The following is a 10357-nucleotide window of genomic DNA, read 5'->3' on the forward strand; positions in this document are numbered from 1 at the left end:
TTCAAGATTTTTTTTTCGCACTCAAACTAAAGAGCTATACGTAGAAGAGTGGGCAGGGGTCATTTTGACGCCTTTGAAGAAAAAAGAAATTTTAAATACATTTGCTGAAACAGAACAGATACTCAAAAATGCCTCTTCGTACATATCATTGCAAGAACTTGAAGCATTTATAATGTTATTGTATATAAAAGGGAACATTGGCCGCTAGTTTCTGAAATGCAACTTAATGTAACTGAAACAGCTCGCGTTATTTTGAAGGAATATGTTTAACTTTTCTTTTTTATAAAAACTTCATTATCTATCCTTAAAATGTCTGAATCCTTTAAGTAAATTGTATTTCTTTTTACAAATATGTGCATTTTTAACTGAAATTTACAAATAAATAGCATTGGAAAAGGGTTCTGCAGATTTCTCCTCAGAGGATCTAATGACCCCCTCTGCATTTCTAGGCATACGGAGACCATTGAAGTTCTATTGCAAATATTTTAATTTCAGTTTTAGATAGCGGAACCCAGTTACGTGTTTGAAAACTACTTGCTTATGCTCATTGCAGATGGCATGAAAGAGTATGCTGCTGATGAACTTCCCTCTAGAATCATTGCTAACTGGAAAAATAAACTATTAATTTTAGCATAGACTTGAAATAGAACTTTTAAGGCACAGACCTACATAGACATGAAAGAATAACATTGATAATTATATTTATTACCAAAAGGCTTAACTTGGCATTAAATTGTTACAACTTTTGGAAATAAATGCTATTTGTATGTACTTAATTTGTTCTAATCGTACTAAATTTGGTGTTTTATTCAGTTAGTTTTCATTCAAAATTATATAACTTTTTGAAGCTCTACCCGCATTGGTTTATATGCTTTGCAGTGAGTTTAGCATGGTAGACTGTAAGCGTGGTGAGAAAATGGCGAGATATGGCAAAGTTGACATCATTTTTGACGTCTGATTTCTGGTGCTAAATATAACAAAAAACACCTAAGCGTTGTCAAGAAAATACCACATGTGCTCAAATTCAAAAGACCATGTTCCAGTTTTGGGACGCTCGAGCTTTCCGAAAACGTAAGTTATATTCAGTAAATGACTAATTCCGAGGAAGAAATATCACAATTATATTCCTTATTTTTTAACAATTGTTACTTACAGTTAAATTATGTAAATGATCTTAAAGTCACGTACAATTGTATTTTGAAGGGTATGTAATATATACCCTTCCTACTTAATAGCTGTTTGCAATTTTCCTTTTTATCGTCATTAATTATTTATAATTTGTTTAATATTTGAAATTCTGTTTGCTTAATTTTTTTATTTACTTGGCTTTTTAGTTTTGCTGCGTTGCGCATCTATGGGCTCTTGGTGTGGTCTTTTCAATATTTTTCACTTTTTTTATTATATATATATATATATATATATATATATATATATATATATATATATATATATATATATATATATATATATATATATATATATATATATATATATATATATGTAAGAACCGCCGCTTGACTCTTATTGCGAATCTTGATTTTTCGCAAGTTGCAGTGTTGTGCCGTAATAATCCACCACGTAGGAAGAGGACAAAGCTACATTCACAAATCACATCTTTATTTTACATAGAATATAACAGCAGGAACTTCTCTTAACTAACCAACTTGTTTAGTTGTGCCACGATTTTTATATAGGGAATATCATTAAAAGATTACAGATAATTACCCCTCGATCATGTGATCTCACGTGATCTATATAAGAGGAGCAGATTGCAATAACGAAATATTATTGGGCTTTGCACCGCAGACAGAGGCTGGCTTAAGTCTGGAGGGGAAAAAAGTGTCTGGTAGGTACTTTAAGGGGAATCTCATCTGAGCCTAGAACATAGCCATATATGGTGTGAGAAGCATTTAAGTGTGTAATAAATAATGTCAGTGACTCATACGCTCTGACATATAAGTGAACAGAACTTAATATGGAAAAGGCCTAGCAAAGGATTTTTCATATTACATCCCCCTCCCCCAAAGAATACGACAGGATTGAATAAGGGAAGGAAAAAAAAATGAAGACGGGAAATTATCTGCAACCGCTTTCCTTTTTTTATCTTCAATCTGAAATGTTATAACATTATACACATTACCTATACAATAACACTACAGTTACTAATAAAAACACAGTACAATTAAAATGATATTGTAGTTTGAGGTCAAATTATGTAACACTCAATACTTTTTGTAAGTTCTCTACATAATTCAACATATGTACTCAACATTCTTTCTTCTTTTAGCTCAACGATGAACAATAATATTATTTCACTCGTGAGATAGCTTGAAGTTGCTCGGTACATTATATTTCCTCAGTTTAGATATATGAACTGTTTGTGTTTTTTCTTTGGTATGCGCATTCGGTTTGTTAATTTCATAATTAACATCTGAAATTTTTTGAAGAATTTTATATGGTCCACTGAATGGTTGAGACAGTTTTCGAGAATTAGGGCATTTGAATTCTGCATATATGACAGTGTCATTTGTATTAAAAGTTTTGTCCACAAATCTTGCATCGTAGTATATCTTATTTCTTTCGTGGTATTCTTTAGTTCTTTCAACTGCCAATTTCCTTGCTTGTTCGACCGGAGGATATATGTCTTCTTTTACTGGATTTTCAAAAGGTACAATACCATACATTAAATATGAAGGAGGAAACTTTGTTACTGAGTGTGGAGTCAAGTTGTATTCTTGAGTCACCTGCTCCAGCAATTTAGGCCAAGGAACTTTTTTAGAAGTTTCATTTACTTTACACTTTAATCGAGTGACAATTGTTTGGTTTAGTCTTTCCACTTTGCCATTACATTCTGGTCTGTGTGCTGTAGTTAACAATTGTTTAATTTTATTGTGCTTTAGAAACTTCTTAAAATGGGAAGACGTAAATGCCGGATTCTTATCACTCAAAGTACTTTTAGGCACTTGTACGCTGAAGACTTGCTTAAGAAAGTTAATGTATGTTTCAGAAGTAATTGACTTTGACGCAAAAAACCACATATATCTTGAATGATGGTCAATGATTAATGTCATATACTTTTTAGTGGAATTGTAGTAATTGAAACCAGCTACACTATCTACTGCAACAAGATCAAATGCTTTTTCAACCGGAGGCATAGATTGTAGCAGGCCAAATCTTTTTTGCCGAGGTTTTTTATTTACCTGACACGTATGACAATGCTTGTTAAAATTAGTTATGTCTATTGTTATATTTTGCCAATAGTAAACAGGCGTAAGTAAATCAATTGTTTTTTGAATTCCTGGATGTCCAAATTTTTCATGGACAGTTTTGAGCAGTTTATATCTTAAGGAGAATGGAACAACAATTCTTGTAAAACCCTTTCTACGCAGGCATAAAATATTATTAATTTCAATGAAATTACCCGTTAAATTGTCATTTTTTGAGCCTCTTTAATTTCCTCCAATTGCAGTAGATGTGAAGCTTGGGTTCAAGTAACTGTTACTGCATCTTCCTCTTTTAGATTACTTTTAGGTATATCTCTTGAGAGCATATCAGCCTCAAAATTCATGGTACCTTTCGTGTACCTAATATCATAGTCATACATGCTTAATAACAAGGACCATCGGAACAAACGTCCTTTTAAATTTTTTACATTTTTGAGCCAAACTAACGAGGCGTGATCAGTATGCATGGTAATTTTTCGACCAAAAAGATAGTGATGAAATTTGTTCAAAGAATCGACTACAGCCAGACATTCCAGCTCTGTAATTCCATAATTTTTTTCATAATCCTTTAAAGAGCGGGAATGGAAAGCTATAGGATGTAAGGTACCAGAATCATCAGGCTGTTTCAGTACTGCTCCCACACCAGTTTGACTCGCGTCAACACAAATATGACATTCTTTGCTAGGATCAAATATTTTTAAAATAGGTTTACAAATTAATGAATTTTTCAAAACTTCAAACGCTTCCTGGCATTCATCTGTCCATTGCCAAGTTGTGTCTTTTTTCAGCAAACGATTTAATGGATTTCTAATAGTCGCATACTTGTTTATAAATTTGTGATACACATTTATTGATCCCAAAAATCTTTGAAGAGATTTGACACTGGTTGGTGGTTGCAATTTTTTAATAGCTTCAATATTACTATTATCTGGGGTAACAATTCCGTTACAAATTTCATAACCTAAAAATTCAATTTTTGTCTGTAAAAAAGAGCATTTAGAAGCTTTAAGCTTAATGTTTTCTGTCCTGCACATTTCAAAGATTTGTTTAAGGTGATTTAAATGTTCTGTAAGAGTCTCAGAAAAAATAGTTATATCATCAAAATAGTTTGTTGCAAATTTAATTTTTTGTTTTGTCAGAATTCGGCGCAGAGTTCTCTGGAAAATACTTCCGTAATTTTTCCAACCAAACGGTAATTTATTCCACTCATATAGGCCACTGTTAGTGACAAATGCAAACTTTTCTGTATCTTGGGGATGTACGGGTATATGCCAATATCCCGACGCCATGTCTAATTTTGAGAAACATCGGCTTTTTCCTAATTTATCTATGAGTGTTTCTATTAACGGCAATGGTTCTGCATCTGATTTTGTAATTTGGTTCAATTTCCTGTAGTCTATGCATAATCGACTTTTTTATTTTCGTCTTTTTTAAAAACTAGGGTAACAGTTGCACTATAAGGACTTGAGCTCTCTTTTATTATTTTTGCTTTTAGCATTTCTCGAATTTGATTGTCAATTTCTTCCTGTTGTTTAGGGGACGTTTTATATGCCCTTAGTGTCACCGGTAAGTCGGATGTTAACCTTACTCGTTGTGGTTCAATTCTAATAGTTCCAACATCATACTTATTTATCGTCATAATTTTGGAGCATTTCCTTCAGTTCCGCATTTTCTCCGTTTTCCGAATCCCCGTTGATTGATTGACGTGAACGTAAGCCTCCACCCCCGCAATCCAACACGGAAACCTTAGAAAAATGAAGAGAATCATTTTTTTCTCTTCTCCAAATTTTCTTTTCTTCTCCTTCTTGATTACTGGTGCTATTAATTGCCTTTTTTATGCTATTTTCAGTTCGATTTTCTTTAAAACATTTTTTTCTTTTTAGTTTTGTTAACTTTTTTTCTACGCTTACTTTTCTTTAATTTAGTATTTTCATTTCCAGCATCATTATTTTCACCGTCCTTAACCTTGATTTCAGGCAAAATGTGCAAAGACAAATTATTTAGCGCGGACTCAGAAAAAGCCGGTAGGATCTTATTGCGAATCTTGATTTTTCGCAAGTTGCAGTGTTGTGCCGTGATAATCCACCACGTATTAAGAGGACAAAGCTACATTCACAAATCACATCTTTATTTTACATAGAATATAACAGCAGGAACTTCTCTTAACTAACCAACTTGTTTAGTTGTGCCACGATTTTTATATAGAGAATATCATTAAAAGATTACAGATAATTATCCCTCGATCATGTGATCTCACGTGATCTATATAGGAGGAGCAGATTGCAATAACGAAATATTATTGGGCTTTGCACCGCAGACAGAGGCTGGCTTAAGTCTGGAGGGGAAAAAGTGTCTGGTAGGTACTTTAAGGGGAATCTCATCTGAGCCTAGAACATAGCCATATATGGTGTGAGAAGCATTTAAGTGTGTAATAAATAATGTCAGTGACTCATACGCGCTGACATATAAGTGAACAGAACTTAATATGGAAAAGGCCTAGCAAAGGATTTTACATATATATATATATATATATATATATATATATATATATATATATATATATATATATATATATATATATATATATATGAATCCGAAAACTTCAATTAACAAAATAGCTATTTCCTATTTTTTGAATTACTTTATAAACCTAACACGACAAAATTGTTTTGTTATTCTTGAAATTAATTTAAAGTTACATGAAACTCTTTATTTATTTTTGGTAAAACAAAAGTGCAGAGCAATGTATTTAAAGAAAAATTTTTGGTCAAACGAATTCCATTTCTATATACATAACATAGTCACATTGAATCTTAAAGTTTTATTCTGGCTTTAAGATAATATATTCTCATCTTTATTTCATAAAGAAAAGCTCAAAATATCTTCACATTTCTCTTTGGTAAATTTCTCATAATTTTCGTTGACATTCGGGAATAAAACTCGATATGTGGGGAAGCTGTTTTAAAACGTGATTCTTCTTCATCTACTTCCACTTACTCATCATATGGAAGGAAATATGCATTAACATGACACTCTCCATCTGAAAGATACGTTTGTTTTTGATGCGTAGATATTTTTTAATGTTAAGATATATGCTAGAGAATGCTATTTAAATATTTAGTTTCTATTAACCGCAGCAGCAAGAAATAGCTGTTAAAATGATTGTAGACATTTTCTTAAAGTTTTTACTGCTATGATAAATAATGTTAGAAACAGTGGAGAATAAAATTTCAATATGCTGCCTTCAAAAATTACGAAAACTGCTCTGAAAAATAATTTATAATGAAAGTTTTAAGCAATGGTAACAAAAATGGAAATATTTGCGCTTGGTCTGACGTATTACAAAAACAGTGCAGTTTTTAAAACTTAAGCTGAAATCAATCTCATAAGTAGTTTAATGATACATTTTAATTTATGTTTGTTTTCATTTATGTTAAAATTGTTTTATAGTTTTTTTAATTAAAAATTGTTTACATTTTTAATTATTTTGTAGTTTATAAATTCCTTGCATTTTTTTTACAATTCATAACAATATTTTACTTTTTAAACTACACAAGTAAAATTTCATTTCATAATAATACCTAAAACTGGCAAAAAGAGCTCAAAACACTACAAAGCTGATTAGATATCAGCATGCCGGTAATGTCCCCATATTCCCACAAGAGCCCTTAACTTTCCATCGCTCTCTTAAGTGCGCGTGCGTCCACCAATCACTATGTTTTATCACCTTAGAGAACAAGTGTAATGGAAGAACGATTCCTTAAGGGTCATATTGCAATCAGTATATTTTTTGACTAAGATCAAAATAAAGCTCATTTTAAGTTTCAAAGAAACACTCGAGGAACATTGTCTAAACTAACTGTTTGAGGAGAAATATATTTGCATGCAGCGAGGTATTTTGTCTGAATTCATAATGCTATCGTTACAAGAGAAAACGCGTAGTAAGAAAAATGAGTTATTCATGAAGAACTGCAAACGTATCCTTTTTTTTTTTAGAAAAGTAGTTGAAAGAGGAATACTATTGCATTGATTTGAAGCTATAATGTGTAGCTAAAACGCACCATACTTTGGATAAATTTAGTATAATGGTATAGTAAAGTAACGTAATGCAACCCAGATTAAAAATAATAGACTGCTTTTTACTTTACCGGAAAACGTTTAATACAGCAAAAATTAAGCACAAAATTTATATTTAACTGAGCAAGTGACCAGCTTTAGCTTTCAAAATGTACTAAGCATTTGATTTACACTTACTACAAGTTAAATTTAAACTGAAAACTCAAAACATGTATAGTGTTGATATTTTTACATAGAGTCGAAACAAAATGTATATTTAATGAAAGATAACATATTAATTTGGCAATTGACCTTTTGCGGTAATCACAGCAATGATCCTATCAGGCATCGGTTACACTAGCTGTTTTCATTCATGGCTATTAATACTGTTCCATGCGCTCTTTAATGTAGCAATGTGTTCAGTTTCATTGGTAAGAGCCTAATAATCTTTCAACGTTTTTCTTGTTCAAACGATGCGACAAATTCCTAACCAAAATGAGAGTAGAAGTGTCACTTAGCTGGTTTAGTAATACCTTTTTCTATTTGCGATATACAAATTAATTTTAAAGTGCAACACAAATGTAGCAGAAAGATACATATGTCGGTGAATGAATCTTAATAGGAGAGTATCATCAAACGAGTCATCAATGATACAACAGGCGATTTTGCTGTTTCAGACCCATTTTCAGCCAAAGCTTGACAAGAATTCCGAAATTCAAGTTTTATTCTTGTCGCAACCTATCGGTTAACAATTCTGTACCCCAGGACCAGAAAGACGTAAGTTACGTTATGGTAATTTAATAGGATATAGAAAAAACTTTTTTTCTAGCGCATGCAAGGGATGGGATGGACGTTCTTTTAACCCTCCTAAAAAATTGAAAAGTTTTTTTATTTTTTTACGAATTATGTTCATATGGCTCGATGCGGAAAGGCTTCTGTTATTGGGAAGTTGAATAAGTTTCCGCTGTTTTTTTTTTTTTTTTTTTGAGAAAATTGCTGCATTATTAAAAAAAACGTTAAAACATATTGCTGAAAGTATTCTGCCGTGCTAAGCACAGATGTGGTATCTGCACATTTTATCAAAATTGAGTTATTGTCCCCACGTGGTTGTTAGTAATTTAATTTACCTAAATGTCAATTTTTTTGGCGATTTGTGAACGCGAAATATTAAAAAAAGCTTTAAGAAAAAAGTCGTAACTGCTCAGTTTGCGTAATTTGCTAAGGCAATTTGAACGTAAGTGACAAATACTAAGCCTTTAAAGTGGTATCTGCGCAGTTTCACTTTTTTCCTTGGTAATTTGTAGATACGACTTTTATACCTTAGTAAAGCAGCATATTTAATAATGTAGCAATTTATTGTAACACATAATATTAAAATTAGTTTACCGTTGAATAGTTGATACAGGTTGATAATAAAAAACGAATACAACTTTGCATAATTGTTAAAGTAAATATTTTCTATTTAAAGGTTTATTTAAAATGCAAATTCTAAAAATGAAATGCATGTAAAATATTCATATCTAATTCTTTCATGCAAAAAAACGCATTTCATTCTACGGCCAGTAGTATTTTTATTTAAGTATCGTCTGCTGTCAAAATTATCTTCATGTTCGGTAAAAATGAATCTAGAAAATAAAACATTATAAAAAACACATTCTTAGAATATAAAAAAAACACAAAATTGTTATGGATTACAGTTTTAACTGACCGGAGTTTTGAAAATCGTATCTTTCAGAATGCAGATTCTGTTAGATTTGTATTAACAAAATAAGGCGAAACAGCTAAGTCCAAAGAAAGCAGATGTATCAAGTATTATTTAATGATACTTTGAGCACGTTTTACTAAGCTATTTTTGTCGTATATGAGCAGATACCCCTAAAAATGTCTAGTAATTGTCACTTGCGGTGAAAATAGCTTAGTAGGGGAGACCGGGGCAAGATGACTATGCTAACAATTTTCGTGGTTTATTAACTAATTTTTATGGACAGTAAAATCAATTTTACATGGGCTGTTAGAGTAGTCCTTTGTAGTATTAAATATATTACCATTTATTTTTTCAAATAAAAATAACGAAGGATATTTTTATTATCTCATAACCTTAACAAATCGTCATCTTTCCCCAGTACTGGGGCAAGATGACTTTGACCTAGGGACAATATGACAATGTTGAAAAAGGTTGAACATATTTATGTTTTGAATATGTTACCTAGTTTTACAAATGATAACTGGTTTTACATCTTACTAAATATCAAATTAAGCGTAATGCATAGTAGCGTAATGCTCAAGTGCTAAGTTGTGCAGCTAACAATAGACACAAATAAAAATACCATTTTCATGATTGGAACATTCTTCATGCCACCACTCTTGGCTTTTACAGCTCTGGGTCCATTCTTCTGTTGGAGGGTCACAAAATTTTGCTTTCCAAGCAAGGCATCTTAAAACACTATTCTTTGAATTTGATGCAACTGCATTGCTTGGCATGAATACGGGCCCACAGTAATAGACTTGTGCCTACAGGAACTTGGTCTGAGTCTTTTTTAGCTTCACAAGCTTATTTTCCCTGTTTTTTTAATAATTCTTTTTTTTCCTTCCGCTTTGCTCCTTGTTCTGACATTTCTTTGACGAGTGTGCTTGTAAGAATGTTTGAGCTTCAGTTTTTGTTTTCTCGCATTGTGTTGCTTTAGGCAATGCATTGAAATCAAAAACACTAACATGCTTCTTGGGGGTATCGGAATCAGCATTTGCCATAACTTCTGCTTCGTCTGGTTGGTTTATATGTTGGTTTTCTACTCCCAAGATCTGAGGATTAGCACTATTATTCTCAGTTTCAGAACCAACAACGTCACAGTTCGCTAAAAACAAGAGAATTATAAGATTCGATACCTCATTCTTTAAACCCTTTATCGGCATTTCCAACTGTAGCTGCTTTGAAGTAAGCGGTGCTCAAAAGCTCACCAATATTTTTTTTTTCTGTGATAGTTTGTCCTTGGTGAATGACCATTAAGTTGTCACATGCTAGGCTATAGTAGGCTTTTAATGAGCTGAAAAATGACGCATCAGGAGCTAGAGACGATGCG

General features: G+C 32.0%; 1 protein-coding gene across 1 annotated transcript; it reads right to left on the minus strand.

The window, feature by feature from the left end:
- Positions 1–2312: 2312 nt before the first annotated feature.
- LOC129231077 (uncharacterized) lies at positions 2313–3155 on the minus strand. Its single transcript, XM_054865323.1, has one exon. It carries the CDS (start codon positions 3153–3155, stop codon positions 2313–2315), a length of 843 nt encoding a protein of 280 aa, XP_054721298.1.
- Positions 3156–10357: the final 7202 nt, after the last annotated feature.

This window comes from Uloborus diversus, chromosome 10, assembly GCF_026930045.1.
Source record: "Uloborus diversus isolate 005 chromosome 10, Udiv.v.3.1, whole genome shotgun sequence".
NCBI classification, from domain to species: Eukaryota; Metazoa; Arthropoda; class Arachnida; order Araneae; family Uloboridae; genus Uloborus; species Uloborus diversus.